Below are 21,290 nucleotides of genomic sequence, written 5' to 3' on the forward strand. Positions count from 1 at the left end.
GAGAAGAGAGATTCCAGGATAAATTGCAACTGTGCATGTTAAGAAAGCTGTTTTTTTCGTAGAGCTCGATACGGGGTGGGAGAGTTGAGGGATTGGTTTATTACGCTTCTTGATATTAATCACATATGTCTATATCCAAGATTTACATAATAGTAACCACCCGATCCACTCTTTGTGTGGAGGTCACACCCATGGCTATAACCTGAGGCCGATGACGACCAATAACACTGAAGCATGCACCAACAGGAACATGTGCCGGACCAAGCGGTCTGCCTCATTTATCACATTCAAGCATGAATTAATGTCAAAATAATTATAATAATAACTTTTATAACAGTGGTAGTATAGTAGCGTGTATAAGTAGTGTTAGTTTTTAAAATGTATTGTATCTCTTTAATTCAGTTTTAGTTTTTAACTACAATGGAGATCAATAAACAGGTATTTATCCTGCAAACCTTGGCTATTTTAGATTAAGTTAGGTCAGCCAAAACATTTTTCAAAGTCGGGATAGAAGAAAGAGGAAGAGCCACCAATACTTGACAAAGTGGAAGAGCAAGAGAGAGTGGAAGAGGAACAGGGAAAAGAAGAAGGAGAAATGAAACTTGAGAAAGAGGGAAAGAAAAAGCAGGAAGAAGTGAAAGTAAAGATTGAGACGAGAAGGACGACGAGGACGAAGGAGATTGCAGGAGAACATGAGGGCGAAAAGGAGGAACTGAAGATCAAGGAAGGGAATGGAGACGAGGGCGAAGAAGGGAAAGTGAATATTGTGGAAGAGGATGAGGATGAGTTTGAAAAAGAGGAAGTGAACATTAAGGGTGGCATAAAAACGAAGAAGAGGAAGTGAAGTTTGGGGAAGTGGAAGAGGATGAGGGATAAGAAGAGGAAATGAAGACTGGGAGGCAAGGAAGTGGAAAGAAAACTACTAATCAAAACTAAAGAACGCAGAAGAAGGAGAATAAATATCTAGCCTGCGAACACAGACGTATTTCCGGATGTCGTTTCTCTTTGCCGAAAAATAACGTGGAGAGAAACGGCAACCGGAAATACGGCTGCGTTCGCAGGCTAGTAAATATTCTGATTAGCTGGTTATTAAGCAAATTGCAAAAAGTTTCGTTAAAAAGAAAGTTATTCTGTAACACAAGAGAAAATCGTCTTAATTTACTCCCTTTATTAAGGAGTGTTATAATGACGACTGCGACGCCAAAGAAAACGTCTGAAAATCTTACTACTCCGTGATTAGAACTATTCAGTTAAAGGGGCAGTATCACAGGAATTCTTATACGTTTAGGTGTTGACTATGATAGAATTATGAATGTGCACTCAGTGACAAAGAAAGGCATAATCCATTCCAAAAGGTGTGAATAAATGGAATTAATGGTTTAAAAGCGATTTGTTTCCAAGTAGGCACTGTCGAATTTAAAAACGTCTGCCAGACGGTTTCAAAGTTTTAAACCACTACTGCCATATCCGTCCGTAGCCAAACCACCTTTGAACAATTTTCTGATGATTAGTACAGTACATTTTAGCAATGTCAGGCCATTGCCTGTTCTCTGCACTTATCTTGCAGTTGACGAAGGTAGAATATAATGTCTACAGTTGACCTCCTGGGGCGGAAGCCACACTGTGATTCTGGGTATATTCTATCAGCAAGAATCTGCAGTCTGTGTAAAACAATGCGTGCAACAGCTTGCCAACGACGCTTAGAAGTGAAATGCTTCGGTAGTTGTTGCAGTCGCAGCGATCGCCCTTGTTCTTATAGGGAAAGACAATGTTAGCATCCTGCATGTCTTGAGGCACTGAACCTTCTTTCCAGCATTGAGTTGGAAATTTCTGATGAGGAACCAACAGGCTTGACTTGCCAATCTTAATGACGTAAATGGGAATACAGTCCTTTCCTGGGGACTTCCCCGAAGGTCATCTCTCTATTTCCTTAGATAGTTTCTCAATGGAAGGTTCCTAATCAAATTCGGGCATCAGTGAAAGGCGGTCAATGGCGTCGAGAGCAGACTGGTGAACAACAGTTTCTCTGGAATACAGCTCAGAGTATAGGCTCGATTTCCAGCCGTTAGCCAGGTTCCTCGATTAGAAAGAGATCCGAAAGATGAAATCCCCGGAGTCCAGTTCAAATGTCTCGTCCATATTTCATTTGTGAGCAGTCTGGGGCTAGCTGGGCTTGCAAGCGTCGATCGCGTCGATAAAGCGTCGATCTGTGTTGTTACTCTCAAAAGTGAGTGTTGGTTTTGATCAAGTAAACAGCAAGGGATTTTTCTTGTGAAGGTAAGATAACGACATAACGTCTTTTGTATATAGTAGAGATCTTTGGGTGCTAGGATTCGTACCCAGAAACAATAGAACAAGTTTTTGAGTCTGCATAGACCTTTTCGCGGTAAAATCCGCCATTTTGAAAATGGGACAACGAAGCGTGAAATACAGAGTTTGTATGGAAATGTATGTGAGAGATTCCGATCTCGCATGATTTACGTAAAATTCAATTTCTACTATAACTATGAATGAAAAACTAAAGATACCAAGAGAATGATTCTACTGCAGAAATTTGAGGGATGCAGCAAAGGTAGAGCGACCGAGCTTACAGTAAACTTAAGCTTATAAGTATGTACAAAGCTAAAAATACCAAAATTGCAGTCAGGAGTTGACATTAATACTCTTTATAAATTCTGACACTGACTTATTTGAGCGAAAACAACGCTCATAATGTACTCAAGACGTTTTCACATTTGTACGCGCGAACACGCGAACGCTGCGCAAGACTATGAACATTATGTAAGTGTCTTGTATACATCAGGGATGTCTATGTGTTCATTTCCTGCATTCTGGTCCCTCTGCGAATGTCACGCTTCTAGGAAAAGCCTCTTGTGGTAATCGCCTGACTTGTCCACCACCGCTGCATGATTGAAATTCATATCATGGCCAAACGTGTTCGCGTGTTGCGCGATCTTAGAGTTTTTGTCACGAACACGGACTGCTCTTTGATGTTCTTTAATTCGATTAGCTAACGCTCTGTCCGTTTGTCCATAATACGTAAAACTGCAGTATTATGGACAAACAGACAGAGCATTAACATGCGTATGGCTTTTCGAAGCACTAGAAAGACAAAATAAGGATACTAGGTCAGGTTTCAAGCTATATTGTTACTACTAGTTGTACCTATCGGTAAGTGCCAACGAGCGAAATACTCATGTTTGTTCATAAGAACAGATATTGAATGGTTTTTGATAGAACTATATTTGAAATGACCAAAATATGGTAAATTGTATTTTAGGTAATATGCGAAAAAAGTGCTATTTCTCTGGTGTTCATAAATGACACAGGCTTGATAGCCTGCGTAGCAGGCTCCGTAGTTTCCAGCGCGCGTATTCTCGCGATCGCCCACTCTTTTAAACACACTAAAAAACGTACACAGATGTCTGCTACACAGGCTACGGGTTTGACAGATTGATAACTCTTGACAAATCTTTAAATTCTTTTCAACGTTAAAATGTCACAAAATGTAGGCAATCGAATGAGGTTTAATCACTGTTTTTTAAATACAACACACGATGGTTAAAATGTTTCCATCCACAAAAGGGATAGTTGCATTTCAAGAACTTCTTATATAAATCAAATCCCAAAATCAAAACTGCTAAGATGCTTTTTTAAAAATCATTTTCAGTAATCAGAGACAGTAATGCACGGGTCAGATTTCAGTCTCGCATGCGAAGTGTCATGTTCAGTTACGCAAAACTTGAAAAATTTGAACAGAAAACAAAACTTGAACGGTCAAGGATTATTTGGAGACAAAATTTTTATTCAAGTTAACATTACATTTGCCGTTAGAAGCAAAAAACTTTTGACTTTCTTGTGTGTATGACATGCATAATTTTAGTGAGCGTCGCTTTGTATTGATGTTATTCCTATGCGGAGCGAAAAAAATTATGCGTGCCAAATAAAATATAAACGGTATTTGATTTGGAATAAATCATCGGTCAAACAATTACTATAAACACAATCAACACTAAAAGGAAGGATTTACCCTTCTTCAGCATTCTCATAAGTCAAGAAAACTCTATTTGAAGTCAACAGTCCGCTTTTGATTTTCATGTCTTTCTTCGATCGTAAATCGATCAAAGGACTCCAAAGTCGGAAGACTATTTCATCGCTTTGAAGACCTTGATGTTCATTTTTTTGGCGGTCGAATATTCTGTAGGGTATTCTCTTTCGATTTATAATTCCCTAAAGGTGTATTTATCGGTAAAGGGATGAATGACCACATTGAAAATTTTAACAGCGAGCCGCGTGGACGCCATTTTGGTCATTTGCTCTCTAGCAAGGAGTGAGAGACTGGGAACCAGTTGGGAAGATTGGAAGAACAATACAAACCCAAATATGGGGTTTACTTACACCCAAATATGGTAAAAAAAAAAGTCCCTTACGCAGAACTTAAGATTTTCTCTGCCTGTACACTCATACGCACACGGCTCTATGATTCTGCCGCCTCGACAGCCTCGCCTCTTGGCTCGGCTGTCCCGTTGGCAATAAGAATATTCTCGATATTTCCAGTCAGGGCCTCTTATAGCCTGAATTTCAGACATCCCTCTGTGCTCGCCTGCTTACCAGAAGGAACGTCTGAACACATTTGAGCCTAATGCCGTCCGGTGACGTCACTACACTTTGGTTGTAATTCATGTGGAAAAGTTTCTGTCGAGGCCATGAAATTGTGAAAGAAAAATCGCTTCAATAAAGGATTACAGGGTATAAAATTGTTTTAATAGTAAACTATTGAAAACTTGAGACAAATGAATAAGATTTTAATCGCATGTAGGCTATATTCTTCTACGGAACCGATTTAATCTGAACTGAAGCTTATCTAGGGATCAAAATATAATATGTTACGCAGCGAGCAAATACAACACACTCGTGAGTACTTAAATGAATCAATTTAGACGGTTACTGAGGCATCAAGAAACGGAATTCAATACAAAAATATCCTACTTGACTATGGGCACTGAGTTCAGAAATCACTGGCTCATCGAGGCTGCAGGACATAAGCGTCGAGCGGCTTTGTTGACAAAACAAGAATACATATATAAATTTGGCAAAACACTGCATGTCGAAGCGACGAATGAGCCAACTTAAAACCTACCGATTTCCATTACTATTCTTCATCCGTAGGTAAACTAATAAAGTAATAAACTCAAGGTAAATGACTAATAAATTCATTTCTGGGAAGGTAACTCCTTCGAACTCTTTCCAAACGTTTTCAAATTACAATCCTCACGCGGTAAAATTCAGTCATAATTTCACATAATTATGCAAATAATTTTAAAATCAACCAATCAAAATCACTACTCGGTTTTCGGGTAGTGACGTCACCGGACGGCATTAGGCTCAAATGTGTTCAGAAGTTCCTTCTGGCAAGCAGGCGAGCACAGAGGGATGTCTGAAATTCAGGCTAGGCCTCTTAAGGTCGCGGGGGATACATTTCCATGAATATATTCATAAAGCAAAATATTTGTAGGGGTGTTACTTTACTCATAAACATTGGAAAGCTAATTCCGTTAAAAAAATTTACAGGGATATTGGAGAATCATGAAAGCGCATAAGGATCGTTAACTTATTGAATGAATCCCGCTTTGCGGCAAAGCTGTAAGCCATCAAAGTTAACATAGTTTTATGTCCAAGTTTTCTGCTTGAGAAGAACACAAAAAAGCTCAATTTTATTACTCAGAGATCAGTCAGAATCTCTTTTGCATCATATCTGACTCAGATTAGCTGTTAAAGGTGCAAAATTTATTGTTCTAGAACTCTAAGTCTAATCTTTCCTTCTAAAGCTTATTTAAAAATTTGACTTCAGATATGAAAATCGACAATACACCTAGTTTAACTTCATTATGTGTCAACCCATGAAATTTTCTATCCGCGCTGAATTCTTGGACACAAAATTGCTTCTTTTTACCCTTCTGTAGGCTTCCGAGCATACACAAATGCCACTTCCACAGGCTTTTGTAGAAAGAACAATGCAGATAGCGCTTTGCACGTGTAATTATTGATGCGGAAACATTACAGAGCTTGTTCATAAATTTTCAGTATCAGTTGTCATGGATGTAGGATATATCACCCCAAAACTGAAGTTACGTCGCCTTAATTAAACACTAAAGTCATGTCGCCCCCAAATAAGTTCAGTCGTCCCCCTAACTTAAGTTAGGTCTTCCAATGTTTGAAATACTACCTATGACCCATGTAAAGGAAAAATTCAAATTTAATTCTGATCTCTTATGTCTGAACTGCGTAAAGCATTGTGGATAATTTCATGTTTGTTGACTGTTGTACAATACTGACCCTGTTTCGGATTATTATTATTACTGCTAAAACAAAGCGAAAAATCACACTTTATCTTGCGTGCCTCACTAATTAGCGTTCTTTGTCCATAAAGTCACAAGTATAAACAATAGAAACGTTTTAAAATAACAACGCAAAAAAAAACTCACACATACCTTAAGCGGGCCACTAATAAACAGCTCAGTTTTGAAACTTGTAGTAAACTTTGCCGGGAATGTGTTGACAATCGAAGAAAATTTATTTATTGTCGCTCTATGCATAGCTATGCTCGCACGCACGGACACAAATAAGCTGTTATGTTTGGATTAGGGCGACCGTGCAATGGGGCGACATGACCTGCTACCATTGTCATACTTCATGCATACACTTTTGAAAAATGCATACCGATGAGCAGAACCTGTCCCTTGTGACAGGTAGGGTAATTATGTTGTGCCCCCTCTTAAAGCCATATTTTTTTTGCATGCTCCACCCTCAAATCCCATCACCCCACCCCCCTCCACGTGCTCATTAAATATGAACAAAAGAGTAGATCTTTACTCCTTTGACTTTATGGCACATTGATGAATTGTTTTGGAACGTTTTCTCAGAATTCGTTTATTTCCAGGTATAAACAAATGAAGATGAGGAATAAGTCTTATAAATGCACACAGTGTGGCAAGTGTTTTATTCAAGCAGGACATTTGTGGACTCATGAAAGGGTCCACACAGGGGAGAAGCCCTTTGAATGTAAACAGTGTGGCAAGTGTTTTAGCCGAGGAGACACATTGCGGAGACATGAAAGGGTCCACTCAGTGGAAAAGCCTTATGAATGCACACAGTGTGGCAAGTGTTTTAGTGCAACAGGAACTTTGCAGAGACATGAAAAAGGCCACACAGGGGAAAAGCCTTATGAATGCAAACAGTGTGGCAAATGTTTTATCCAAGCAGGACATTTGAGAACTCATGAAAGGGTTCATACAGGGGAAAAGCCCTTTGAATGTAAACAGTGTGGCAAGTGTTTTAGCCGAGCAGACACATTGCGGAGACATGAAAGAGTCCATTCAGTGGAAAAGCCTTTTAAATGCACACAATGTGGCAAGTGTTTTAGTGCAACAGGAACTTTGCAGAGACATGAAAAAGGCCACACAGGGGAAAAGCCTTATGAATGCAAACAGTGTGGCAAATGTTTTATCCAAGCAGGACATTTGAGAACTCATGAAAGGGTTCACACAGGGGAAAAGCCCTTTGAATGTAAACAGTGTGGCAAGTGTTTCAGCCGAGTAGACACATTGCGGAGACATGAAAGAGTCCATTCAGTAGAAAAGCCTTATGAATGCAAACAGTGTAGCAAGTGTTTTAGTGCAACAGAAACTTTGTGGAGACATGAAAGAGGCCACACAGGAGAAAAGCCATATAACTGCACACAGTGTGGCAAGTGTTTTATCCAAACAGGACATTTGAGGACTCATGAAAGGGTCCACACAGGGGAGAAACCGTTTGAATGTAAAGAGTGTGGCAAGTGTTTTAGCCGTGCAGACACATTGCGGAGACATGAGAGAGTCCACACAGGGGAAAGCCTTATGAATGCAAACAGTGTGGCAAGTGTTTTAGTGCAACAGGAACATTGCAGAGACATAAAAGAGTCCACTCAAGGGAAAAGCCTTATGAATGCAAACAGTGTGTGGCAAGTGGTTAAACTAAGCATCAAATCTGAGGACACATGAAGGTTCATACAGGTTTGAAACCTTACGAATGCAAACAGTGTTTTAGCCAAGCAGTTTTATGGAGATACAAAAGAGGCGACATGGAGAAGAAGTCTTAACAATGCAAACACAGTGAGGGGAACATCACTAATGTAGATTACCTCAATAAACCAAAAGATGCCAATGCTGGACTCATCCGGTCAATAAGGGTACTGAATGCCATAGAAATAATAATTCATCCTCGGCCAAATCCTACTTGCGAGAACTCAAGGAAGGCCAGGTTGAATGTTGTATTTGTCTATAGGAATAAGGTAGTCAAGCTCTGCTTCTCAAACACTATGATATTCATATGAAATAGACTATTTTAATAACTTAATGAGCTTTTTGAATTGTAAGCATGTTTTATTTTGTTTTGTTGCATAAAGAACCTGTGCCATGTTACACGTATATTAAGTCATTTTTGTCATGTCCAAAACTACCATCAAATTAAGAGTTTGTAAGCTACAAAAACACAAAAGATTTATTAGTTAACTAAACATGGTTAAGATTGGTGGCGATTGACATGATTACAAACAACTAACTTGAAACCCTGCGACGTAGCTCTTTTATGGCTGTTATGAGTAATAACACCCAAAGAAAAAAAGCCAAGCAAGGCAGGCCTTCACTTTTGTTTGGTTACAGTTACAAGTTTAAGTTTTGGTATATCATAAACTACAAATGGCGTTAATGAAGGGTTTGGTGCAAAAAGGGCGTTAGTGATTCCGGCAAAGAATAAACATTGCGAAGGAAACTCCAAATTTCGTGTGCAGGTTTGTTGGCATGTGTTCATCATGTGACTATATCTATTTTTTTTTTGTCGGCGTCTTTAGGAATTCCTTGTTTAATTGTAACAAAGGAACTCTGAAAGACGCCAACTGGACAAACCAGGTTTTTTTGCATAGGTTATTTCTTGAAAACAAAGCAAAACCTAGCAGAAATAAAAACAGGACAATGCTTTGTGGACGTAAACAAACCTAGGTGTGAAATTTGGAGTAGTTTTGGCGATGTGAATTTTCTGCCAAAAATAACTACCACCCTTTTTGCACCAAGCCCTTCAAATGGAGGAGTAATGGAAGAAACAAAGGTGCCAATTGAACACTTGTTTAAAGTGTATGACACGAAATCTTTTATTGGCTTTTACCTTTCGTCGATATGCTTAGATAAAGGATTCATAGTTAAAATTTGTCCAAAAAAAAAAAATTTCCGTCATTTTTTGCCTCCAAAATGTCGTACTCTCAGCCATCTTGAAAATTCATCAAACAAGTAGACATCACAAAAGTGACGTGACATACCTTTTGTCATAGCGGCGCGTGGCCAAATGGTACGTCACATCACCTTTGTGACGTCCAGGGGTGACGTCTTTTCAAGATGGCTGAGAGTGCAACATTGCGGAGGCAAAAAATTTTTTTGGACAAATTTTAACTATGAATCCTTTATCTAAGCATATCAACGAGAGAAAAAAGCCAATAAAAAATTTCGTGTCATATACACTTTAAATAGAGATTGTGTTATATAAGTTTTGTTGATATTTGCTCTTTGCTGGTAGGCAAAAAGATATCATTCTTGTTGTACCAAAGACAAAGTTTATTTTTTGGCAGCAGTTCCTGTTTTCCTATCTAGTGTAGAAGTGTATAAGCACGTGAATGGTGACAAGTGGAACTGTAGTGTAGTTCGATATCACAGTTCAAAACATGTGCACAGAACATGATGTTATAGTTATTGAAAGGCATTTGTTGTAATAATCTATCAGGACATCTAGACATTTACTTGTTTATTGACATATTTGTAGTGCAGTTATTTTGGATATGTTAAGAATTATAAGCTTTACTATTTGTGTACACTGGAATTTGTTGTTGTTTTTGTTGTATAAGGAACAAACGTAACAGGAAGTGAATAATCAAGACAATCCCGAAAAAATTGAAATGAAGTGATTATCTTTGGCAAACATCCTCCATTGAGTGTGAATGAAACCTGGCAAGATAAATGCTAGTGTTGTCAAGTTACGGGTGATGAGTTTGTGATTATCAGAAAGCGTAGTGAAAAGTTGTTCGTGGAGATATTGTAATTTTAAGGGTTGCCCAAGGGAAAAATTAAGCATCGTGTGCAGATGGGGAGGTCTTTAAATGGACTTTGATTGCTTGTTGGCAAACAGCTTGACATCACAGAAGCAAACCATGTGATGGTTGGCCACATGTTCCTTGCATCGACTTTGAGAAATCAGGAGAAAAACTGCTCTGCCCCACTTGGGAGCCTGTTCGCAGGCTATCAATGTCTCCTTTGTTTCCCTTATCAGAGAGTGATGGCCCAAGGCAACACTCCTCCTCCTCCTCCGCCGGGGGCGGACCCCCCCCCCGGCAAGGTTGTAAATTAATAAAAGGATCATAATATCGCAAAAAGCTGTGTAGCGCCTTTATATACAATCAGTTGAAAATTATGGTTTTGTTTCATAGCACTAAATGTTTTAGAAATTGCAGATGTTTCGTGACTACTGTCCCTTCATCAGTGGAAATAGCTGTTAAAATGAGCATGCGTCATTTTATTTAAATGTGGTGGCATTTGGAGCATGGGCTGAGAGAATCCATTTAAATAAAACTGAAGTCAAATGTTTAAAAATCCAAAAAAATAAATAAAAGATAATGAAAGCAGTAAAAATAAAAGTTTATTGCCTTGCAAAATTAGAAACAGATGAAATAATTGCTGCTGTATCATTTACCAATAAAACAGCTTTACTGTACGTACTACAAGATTGCTTAAGTAACAAGAGCACTACAGAAGTATTGAGAGAGACAAGGATTGATCACTTTGAAGTTCAAAACCTAACCAACCTTGCAGTTTTATTTTTGAAATTATCTGCTTCAGTGATAACCATCCTCGTTTTCAAATGTTGACGGGTTGTCGGAAGGCCAAACTACTCAAACTGTCATTAATTTTGTACAATATTCTTTTTCCAAACGAAAACATATATAAAGTTATATAAATTATTATGCAAATGGAGCATTGCTTTCAAGTGTCATCTATTTCAATCTGCAATCTTAAACATATTCAAAGCTTTTTAGGTAGATATAAATTATATCATCTTAGAATTGTTTTTAATTCGTTTCTACCCTGTGTTTTTCTTTTGCCTTTTTCTGGTCTCCAATACTTAAGTTACAAAGGAGTGGCTGCAAGAGATTGTTCACTGAGACAAGAAAAGTCTTCATGTTTCCTTTCTTTCACCAAATAATAAAATGCACTTTGGACATCACTTCTGGTACTGTGGAGGAAAATAAGTGATAAATTACTGTGGGGTAAATTTAATTAAAAAAACTGTTACATACTTAAAATTAACAATTCATTTCTAATTAAAAACAAAGTAAAAACATAATTCAAAAAAAAAAATAGTTAACCTAGCTAAAAGGAAGCCTGTTTTAGGCTCTCGGTAGTTGGGTGAGAGTGAAAAATGCAGGCGAGCGAGGAAACAAAACAAGGGGGGAAGTAGGCGAGTGAAGGAAGGAGAGCCTGTAAGAATTTCTTTAAAGACCCTCTTCCGGTTTAGCAGGAGCTGCTATACCCTTTTATTGGCTGTTAGTAATATCAACACCTTGGATCAAGTGTTTTTCATTCTCCTCCAACTACCGAGGCTAGCTAGAAGGGTGACTCGAAACATTTATAAGCAAAAAGACCCCTGCCATCAAGGTTCCCTAGATCTTTTTATTATTTCACATGTTTCATATTCAGCCAAGTATTTGTTCTTTTATAACTCTTTGGACACAGGGAAGGGCAAACACTTAAAATTATTCCCTAGGTCCCTCTATAAGGGGTGTAGAATGGTAAAATCCGAGACTTGGTGAGACACTGAGACCGTTACTGAGGTACTTAAAATCCAAAACCGAGACGCTGTGATTAAAAATCTGAGCGTGAGACTTTTACAGCACTTTGTAGTTCTATGTGTTGTACTAAAAATTATTTCTAGATAAATCAGAATGGTAAATTAACAAGCAGTATAGAGCATTATATCAAGATTTTTCTTTGTTTTTGCTATTGTTTTATGACTGACAGTTCATTCAGATTAAATTTTTGCTTGGTTTGTGAGATTCCGAAACTCAAATTGTAAAATTTGAGATTCCGAGATTAGCTTTATTTTTTGCAAGTTCAAGATTCTGAGACACTAGTTTGCAAAGCCAAGAATTCAAGGCTCTGCTAAAATTTACGAGACTCGTTATATTTCAAGGACCATTCTACACAAGGTAATAGCTAATAGTTTTCAATGAATACATACAGCATGTATACATGTAGTATCTATATACAGTAACTCTAGAAATTGACCTTACGTTTTCTTAAAGGGGCAATTAAATAGCAAAGTGCTGTTGTCAACACAGTGTTTCAAGATTAAGATTATCATAATGATTACAATGAAATGTAATTATTTATATGTTCGGTCAAAACATCTTATTTTAGTTTTTTAACGTTGTATATAACGTTCAGCATTTCAGTCAGTGTCAAACCAGTTAAAAAAAACTTTGTAGATAATGTCTGTCCCTGACTGCAATTTCAGCATTTTTCGCTTATTTTTTGCTGTCATCATGTGTTTTTCATATTAAATTAGTCAATACACTGACCTTTTTCACTAGCCACTCTGCATCTTGAATAGCTCTGTCAATGATCTGTTGTACTCTTACAGGGTCAGTTTCATCAGAGTGACTTGCATAACTCTACAGGTATAATTAAAGATCAGTCAGGGTACATATTTCGTACACTTTTTTCAGCTGGCCAAAAATTCAAGGACTTTTCAATGACTTTCCAGGACCCTTCTTGGAAATTTCAAGGACTTTTTCATGAAATTCACCCCAAATCAACAATTTCCAGTCTATTTTGCCATTCATGTGCTTGCTGAAGAACTAAAAAAAAATCGCTTAGTTTGGCGGTTCTTCTCGTTACCTTGAAGCCTTTTGACGTTCAAATAAAAAATCAAGGACTTTTAAGGACGGAAATCCAATTTCAAGTACTTTCAAGGCCTTGAAATTGAGCTCCTGAAATTCAAGGGTTTTCAAGAGGCATACGAACCCTGGTCAGTTTACTACAGGGATCATGTTACAGGTACATGTCACAGCAAAATGTAACAGAGAAAAAATCATGAACTGCTCACAGGAGGGGACATGTTACTGCAACAGTGTGTACTGATACTTGTGCAACACAAGTTTTCACTGTGCCTTGTCCCTGCAACATGTCTCCTTGTGTGAACAGGCACTTTCAGGGAGCATTCATAAAAGCTTGTTTTTTTTTTTTTTTTTTTTTTTGGGGGGGGGGGGGGGGTGGAGAAATTACCCTTTATTTAAAAAAAATAGGACCCTGCTTGTATAGTATAAAATTTTTTTCAAGCAAGATGGTTAAGATTTGGAAAAGATGGAGACAAGCAACAAACCAACAACAACAACACCAATTACATTAGCATATAAATAGATGCACCATCCACTATTTAGCTGCACATTTTCAGCATCCTGATTAAATTGCAAATATTTACTGGAAGTCCATTGTTACTACCTGCCTGACATGATGCTTGTAGTGATTTTGTGCCTCTCCAGGTAACTTTCTTATGCATCTTAGCAGATGCCTGTAAAGTACAAGCGGTGTCCTGATACTTTGTTGCATTTTATTCAGCTATGAGCTGCTGCATGTGTTTTCAACTCTGCACTTCCTTGTGCGATGAAACGTTGCTTGCTTTACATCAAGTACTAAATGGTTCAATTAGCAGCCTCGCCTGTGAGCTGTGTAACCTCTCCTGTCTGTCTTCCATCGAAGCTCCTGACAGTTTACAGTATGTCTCTATATGCAGGGTCTTCAAATGGAGAAATAGTAGTAGTTACGGGTGCAGCAGGATTTTTGGGACTTAAAGTAGTCGAGTTGTTGAATACACGAGGTGTGAATATTCAGGAAATTCGAGGACTTGATATATGTCCTCGCCAGCCATCCTACTTCCTTCGGCATGCCCAGGGAGGAAAACTGAGGTACAAGCAAGCAGACATATGTAACTACGAAGAGGTAAGCTTATGTTGAAAACACAAGGCAAGAGTCAGTTGCATTCTTGTGCAAAAATATATACGCCACAACTGAAACGCTTTCAGGAGTCCTGTCAACCTGTATTAAGGCTGGTTTTCACTAGTGACCGACGGATTCAGAGTCGGAGTCGTAATGCACCTATCAATGTCAAGCCGCTGGGGGGGGGGGGGGGAGAGGCCGGGAATAGGCGGGGGATTTGAGAGCAATTGTTTGCCCGTGGTGGGGACTTTTGACCGTTTTAATGGATTTTTTTACAACATTTTATTGAAGTTAAGTGACTCTTTTGAACATCCACACATGCCCTGGGGTTGGGCATTTGATCAGAAAGTCTCAGCGAAGTTCAAATGCCCGGCCTATGCCCGGCCTCCCCCCCCCCCCCCCAGCAGCTTGAACATTGATACCTGCATAAGCAGAGTTGTAAGAGCACTTACGACCTTAGTGAAAATCAAAAATCTGAGTCGTAAGTGGAGTCATAAGCTCGATGGAATCGGAGTCGAAAGAATCAGAACGTTACCATTTCTTCCCACTCTGCTTATGACTCAGTCGCTTATGATCCAGTGAAAACAAACCAATCACAATACTAGTTCTCATGCCCTCTGAGTGCTTCCTTTCTGCTTGTGACTCCGACAATCTAGTTAACAAATAGATACCATTTTGCTGTAAGCCTCTTCAGTTATAGATCACAGATGATGTCAAAATGTGGTAAGAACAAAAAAAAGTGGCCCACGAGCCGCTAGGCATGTGGGTCACTGTTGTTCTTACCACATTTTGACGTCTTCTGTGATGTCTGTGATCTATAACTGAACAGACCCATGGAAAAATGGAATCTATTTGTTTTATACAATAACAGAAGATTTCAGAACGCTTCAGTGTAAATATATATACATTTCGCCGATAAAAAGTTAAAAAATAAAATTTAAGGTAAAAGCTGTTAAAATTGATGCTAAACGTTTTCGACTATGTCACTACCAGATAGATAAAGTTGTTTTCATTTCACAATGAAGTTTTCCATATCCTCGAAGCACTGTTAAACCGATTTAATAAAAAGAATAATGGAAAATTAAAACATCAACGAGAAAACTAACCTTTATTCCATTTTTGAAAATTGTTCAAATCTGTTAAATTTAACCTCAGCATTCAACCGCCATTCATAAATTTCTTGTGGCGTCGTCCAACTGTTCAACATCGGACAAACTCTTACAGATTTGGTTTCATTCACTGTCTTCTTCAAGCTTGTCTAGCCCAGTTAAATGTGTTGAAAGGTGAACGATACTTAGCAGATTGTTCCTCATTGTAGATTTATAATTTTGCTTAACCTATTTTAGTTTGTTGTGGCGCCGCGAGTTGGAAAACTTTGCCGACATCACTGATTTGGACTATGAACTCTGATCACCTACGCGAGTCACACCAAACAGTGACATCATCTGTGCGTCTGTACTCTAATAGATAACAGGCATCAACCAATCACAACGTGCGCAGTAACTCGGCTATTGTATAATTTTCACTAGATCATAAGCGGAATCGGAACTCTGCTTACGACTCTGTCAGTTTGATTTTCACTAGATCATAATGCTCTGTGCTTTTAATTATGACTCACTCTGACCCCATGGCTAGTGAAAACCAGTTTTAGGGATCTCTTTTTAAACCTAGCTTGAGATTCACTTAAAACTATCAGTTGTGTTTATCACAGAATGTGAAAAGGTGAAAATCTAAGAGAAGGACCAAGAGCGGACCAGCAATGGGCCCATATTCACTTTTGTCCTCTCCCCCTCCCAACACACACACACAACCTCTTTAGCAAAATGGGAAAATGTTTACTTTGGGCTTCCTTTTGAGCACTTCTGGATTACAACAAATCAAAGCATTTTAGGTGCTAAATTGTGCTGATTTTCCAGAGAACTGCAACCTGGGACTGGATGGGGATCCGGAGTGTAATATTACGTAGTTTCAAAGGGGATGAGAGGGGACCACAAAGGATACTTACCCTAGTCCCCTTTCCTTTTCTGTTACCTCATTTGTGCAGCCATGCATACACAGTTTACAAAATGTGGAATCCTCATATCACTGGGCCTAAAGAAGAGCAGAAGCTATGCCTGCAATCTGTGGCTTAAAAGCAAAATGTTCTTGGAATTGTGTCAACCGAGTTTGATCTTTTAAATTATTACTCTGTCATCTATGTTAACCAAGCCATATGAAAGTAGAATGTGCAAATGTTGTAATAAGGTTATCTTGTGTCTCTCCTCTTGCTCCATGTCCACACTCTTTAGCTATCAAAATTCTTAAGTTAAACAATTTACAATAATATTCTAGTGTTCTTTACTGTTTTTCTTTGCATTAAGGTCAAGGCAGTTGTCAAGCATGCAAGTGTTTTGATCCACACAGCAGCAATAGTAGATGTAAACCTTCCATCAGAGATGGCAATGAATGCTGTTAATGTGAAAGGAACTGAACACATTATCCAAGCTTGTTTAGAATGCAATGTTGCCAGACTCGTATACACAAGCACTGCAGATGTTGCACTGAGTTGGTCAGATAATTACAATCTAAATGAAGCAACAACTCTCCCAGGTGATAAAGTTTCAGATTTTCTTTTTGGCCAATATGCATTTACTAAAATGCAAGCTGAGAGGAAAGTCCTGGAGGCCAATGGAAGTCTTCTGGCAAATGGTGCTTCACTCGTAACATGTTCATTAAGATCACTGGTGATGTATGGAGAAGGTGATCAAGTTTTTATTCCTAATGTAATCAATTCTGCTAAAAAGCAGTTTGGTTATTTGCCAAGGATGGGTAATGCAGATGCCAAGTTTCACACTTGTTATGTTGGTAACACTGCTTGGGCTCATGTGCTGGCAGCTGATGTCTTACGGACCAACCCAAAGGCGATTGCTGGAAAGGCATTCTTTATTGGAGACAACACGCCTGAGAGTAACTTTTTTGACTTTGTAGAACCTTATTTGTCAGCTGCTGGATGTAAACTGCTTAACATATCTGTTCCATATATAATTATTTTTTTCATTGCTGTTATTTTGGAGTGCATAGCATGGATTTTACATCCAGTTTGCAACCTTTCGGTAGCATTAACCAGGTCTTCTGCATTTAGCGTGTGCAAGGGTTACACAGTTAGTTGGAAAAAGGCTCAGGAAGAACTTGGCTATCAACCAATTTTTTCATATGAAGAATCTAAGAACAACACCATAAGGTATCTTGTGGAAAAATATATGACTTGAAGGATTGACTTTGTGTGTGTATCTTAAATGGTATCGTACTGAAGCCTTGAAAGCTTGTGTAAATTCTGAAAACTTGTCCTAAATAAACTGCTGCCAGCATGATTAAATGAAAGTGCTTAAGATAATAAAATTGCTCAGCAAATTTTAACAAGGTCGTTATAAAAGGACAGGCATAACAAACTATGATGTGAGATAATGTATAGTGGCCTATAGTCCCTCTAGCAGATATTCATCGCTGATCATGGAGCAAATAGGTCGAATCGTCCACTGTCGGAAAGGGTATCATTTGTATTACACCTTGCCTAATTACAAATTTGAGAAAGTGGGACGCAGAAGCTTAAAGATGAAAATTAAATTCTGACAAGGATAAGTCAGATAAGTGATTGGGACTTGTAGTAACAATGCAACAGTTGAAGACCTTCATTTTGTTTTAGACTGGTGACGTTTCAAGAGGTGAATGAATGCATCAGGGAACCACCTGCGCAAGACAAACGACAAAATTGTTATTTTTGGAATAATAAGATAAGTTTACCGTATTTATTCGAATAAACGCCGCGCGTTTATTAAATTTTTCGCGAATCCAGTGCGGCGTTTATACGAGGACGGCGTTTATTAAAATTCGATTTATTTCTTGAAAACAATAGCATGGTAACTGAACATTTGAACCTTCAAAAACCGGAAGATGTTGTACTGCTTGTCTCAAAAGTCATTTTCAATATCTTAAAACATTGCTACAATCAAGGAAAATAATTATTTTAGGCTTGCTCAAACTGGATAGTTACTGTTATTTGATTTTTGAGTCTATAATTCGAATAAACGCCGCATCATGATGCGGCGTTTATTCGAGGGCGGCATTTAATCGAATAATTACGGTACGGCATGATGGGCGGCTTGCTATTTGTCTGGGCAAAATGTGGTAACAATTAAATGTCAATGAAGGAAACGTTAAAAGTCTGAGAATGTTATTTTTTTAAAAAGTTAAGATACTTTTTTTTTGAAAAATCCAAGGTATCAAGTCGGGGCAAAATTTATAAAACATAAACGTGTGATTCACGGCAGACTTACTTTGTTTAGTAACTGCAAAGCAAGCTGAGAACGCTTCGTTCTGATTGCAAAATCTCTCTGATTTAGGGCCAGTGTAACATAAGCAGGAGGTTTTCGTCACGTGAGAAATATCGCCATACCAAAGTATGAGGAAACGAAATCAGTATTTCTCTCTTTCAGGAGAAAGATAACTAAAGAATTCGTCTAAATGATAATTTCAAGAGAATCATCGTTAACCAAAAATAGTAGTTTGTGCTATGTCTGATTTCCTTTCCTTTGAAGGGCACCTCTTTTGTTCTAGCTTTTTGTTCAGCATTGTAGGATTTAATAATAGAACGATTTGAATCAAAGGGATTTAATAATATCTTAGGGAACGATTTGAATGTAACACCGGCCTAAGAAACTTTTATTCTTGCTTATTCATTCTTCACGGAGGGAAACGTCCAAAAGTTAAACTGGATTTTTAACTACGTATAACTTAACCAAAGAATTACCATATTCTGGATAAACCATCCATTGTTCACATGAAAAACGAACTTTGTATCATGAAGAATATATTTGGTTTATACTTAACAAATCAATAGCAATAGACAGCGATCTTCACTTAGCTCAGCATCTGATAAGTGAACGAGAAAACTGCTGTTTATCCATTACACTTGCTGTGCTCTCAAACGCTTTGTCGACCGAGGAAAATACGCGTCCAAGAAACCATAAAACGCATCGTTACATTGGTTCCGAATTACAGGAGTTCTTTCAGAAGACGGGACGACTTGAAACTTACCCTATCATTCAAGAAAAAAGAAAAAATTTCCAAATAGAAGAGAAAGTGTATTTCTCGAAACGTCAATTGAATTTGGCATAAGCTGTTTTCTTTACCTTGTGGTTTAGCCTAATCAAGCTTATATTAACTAGCCATAAACTTCCCAATTTTTGGCTGTCAATTTCATGTTCACTGGATACATAATTTGGGACTGTTAGAAGCACAAAAGGCCACAGATTAATTAGTCGCCTTTTTACTAGTATCATACTTTGAACCAACCCCGTTAATACTACCAAATTTTTATGGGTCGTCTGCAGCCGTGTTAATAGGGTTCCATAGTAAATGGTTTTGAACCAAGGAGTTCGTAGTTCGTACCCAGATCGTTCGGGTGAGAGTAGAGCTGAAAAGGACTGTTGTTGGTGATTGACGTTTCGACAACCAGAGTGGAAGTCAACTTCAGAGTCGAGTCGAATATTATGTAAGGACGCTGTGCATAGTTGACACATCACACAACTCCTCACAAAACTAAAAACAGTTGGCACATGGACGGATTAAGGACCTATATTTATTTATTTATTTATTTTATTTTTGTCAGTATGCTATTTACGGTCCAAGGTTATAGGCTTTGTGATTACTTTAGTTTTGATTGGACGCCACACTTTTGGAGACGTCAATCATTAAACAAATAAGTTAAATGCAATTTATTTACAACGTTTTATTTCGGCGCATGCCGTTCTGTTGTAATCAGGGTCTGTCCACAGGCACCCTCCGTTTTCCTCTCGTTTGTCTCTTCTTCTCCGCAGGTTTCGTCGCGTTGGTCCATGATAAAAAAAAAACACGCTGTAAAAACCTTGTGATATCTTTCTACATACCAAAACGTCTACACAATCCTGGTTAGACGGATCTCAGTCTAATGCCTTGAAAACTGTTTGGTTGGTTTTCTACAATTATTTCACAAATGGTTTAGTTGTCTAGCCGAGATAGGCACTTCGTTCAATTGTATACCATAAAATTTCGATAACGAGCCTTGGACTAACTTTTGGGGAGGCTAACTGCGGAGTGGAAGGGGAAAGGAATTTTGCGTTTAAAACAATTGGTAAGGCTTATACTTGCGAGGTATTTTGCGCCTGAAAAGATTTACGTGCAAAAAAAGAATATAGTAAAAACCCGCGTGTAAGAACCTAGGGATTTAAGAACTTCGGACCTTCTGGCAGAAATTTGCTTTTTTAATACCCCAAAATATAAGAACCTGTTTAGCCAAACAAATTCCAACAGGTTCTTATATGTGGGGTTTAACTATTTAATTTATAAAATATTTTTACCAAAAACCACTGTATGATTGATCAATTAATGTTGTTGGACTTTTGGCAACATGGGTACATTAATAAATATTTATAATGAAGAACAGACCAGATTTTATACTATTTTCTGATAATCAACAGCGATGTGTACTCTGTGGAAATTAGAACCTGATTAAGAACCTAATTAGCCTAAACTGTCAATAAGTACCCCATAATACAAGAACCAGTTTTGCCAAACTCTGGAAAAAGTAGGTTCTTACACGCGGGTTTTTACTGTACTGCATAATAAAGACTCTTTTAACATAACCGCGATATTAAAAACAACGCAACCTCTACAGTTGTCAAATGGACTTTGACAGTTTTTGAACATTCTGTAACGTATAAAATGAAAAACACAGGGTCTACAGTAGTGAGCTAATAATTGAAAAAAGGTATGGCGTCCCTTAGAGCTTAATCCAAATCTCAGCATGGAGTGAGTCAGTGAGGGGGGGGGGGGGTGGGAGTGGTTATCAAGGGCTTTTTGTGTTTGACTGCTTTTTTCTTTGGGGGGGGGGGGGGGGTTATTGTCCCGTTGGCTTATTTTCAGGATTTGACGGCAATACCGCCAGTGACACAACAGTTTAGTATTGGCGCTTTATAGCAAGCTATGAATTGTCGTCTCTCTTGACATTCTGTGTCATGAATCTTAGCCGGACTTGTAGCGACTGGCGTAACTGAGGAATAATCTTCAAGACTTCATCTTTAATGCCATCTCCTACGAACATGTACTTGATATGGTATCTGGGAAAAAAAGTTAAAGAACTCAAAGTACAAACGGACTGTCGACGTATAAAAAAGACCATTAAAATTCTAGTAGGAATCCCAC

The 21,290-nt window shown here is 38.2% G+C and overlaps 3 protein-coding genes and 1 pseudogene across 4 annotated transcripts in view; 2 read left to right on the plus strand and 2 right to left on the minus strand.

Annotated features, from left to right (window-relative positions):
* Positions 1-2,186: 2,186 nt before the first annotated feature.
* Positions 2,187-9,963, plus strand: LOC144647465 (uncharacterized; annotated as a pseudogene). The gene is made up of 2 exons (XR_013569595.1): positions 2,187-2,277; positions 6,941-9,963. The product of XR_013569595.1 is annotated as an uncharacterized LOC144647465 (transcript).
* A 735-nt stretch (positions 9,964-10,698) lies between these two features.
* Positions 10,699-13,852, minus strand: LOC144647466 (LYR motif-containing protein 9-like). Its single transcript, XM_078507270.1, has 3 exons — positions 13,578-13,852; positions 12,656-12,748; positions 10,699-11,310 (listed from the first exon to the last, which is right to left on the minus strand). Exons 1-3 carry the CDS (start codon positions 13,683-13,685, stop codon positions 11,299-11,301), a joined length of 213 nt encoding a protein of 70 aa, XP_078363396.1. The 5' UTR covers positions 13,686-13,852; the 3' UTR covers positions 10,699-11,298.
* A 1-nt stretch (position 13,853) lies between these two features.
* Positions 13,854-17,328, plus strand: LOC144647464 (3 beta-hydroxysteroid dehydrogenase/Delta 5-->4-isomerase type 3-like). The gene is made up of 2 exons (XM_078507269.1): positions 13,854-14,075; positions 16,433-17,328. The coding sequence occupies exons 1-2, from the start codon at positions 13,854-13,856 to the stop codon at positions 17,318-17,320; spliced, it is 1,110 nt and encodes a 369-aa protein (XP_078363395.1). The 3' UTR covers positions 17,321-17,328.
* Positions 17,329-19,671: 2,343 nt separating this feature from the next.
* The window catches only part of LOC144647461 (mediator of RNA polymerase II transcription subunit 23-like), a 34,541-nt gene continuing 32,922 nt past the window's right edge, over positions 19,672-21,290 (minus strand). Inside the window, exon 40 of the mRNA XM_078507265.1 lies at positions 19,672-21,205. Coding sequence (XP_078363391.1) covers positions 21,070-21,205 — 136 coding nt within the window. The 3' untranslated portion in view covers positions 19,672-21,069. The remainder of the gene's footprint in view (positions 21,206-21,290) is intronic.

This window comes from Oculina patagonica, chromosome 3, assembly GCF_052425735.1.
Source record: "Oculina patagonica isolate OP01 chromosome 3, crgOcupat, whole genome shotgun sequence".
In the NCBI taxonomy this organism is placed as follows: Eukaryota; Metazoa; Cnidaria; class Anthozoa; order Scleractinia; family Oculinidae; genus Oculina; species Oculina patagonica.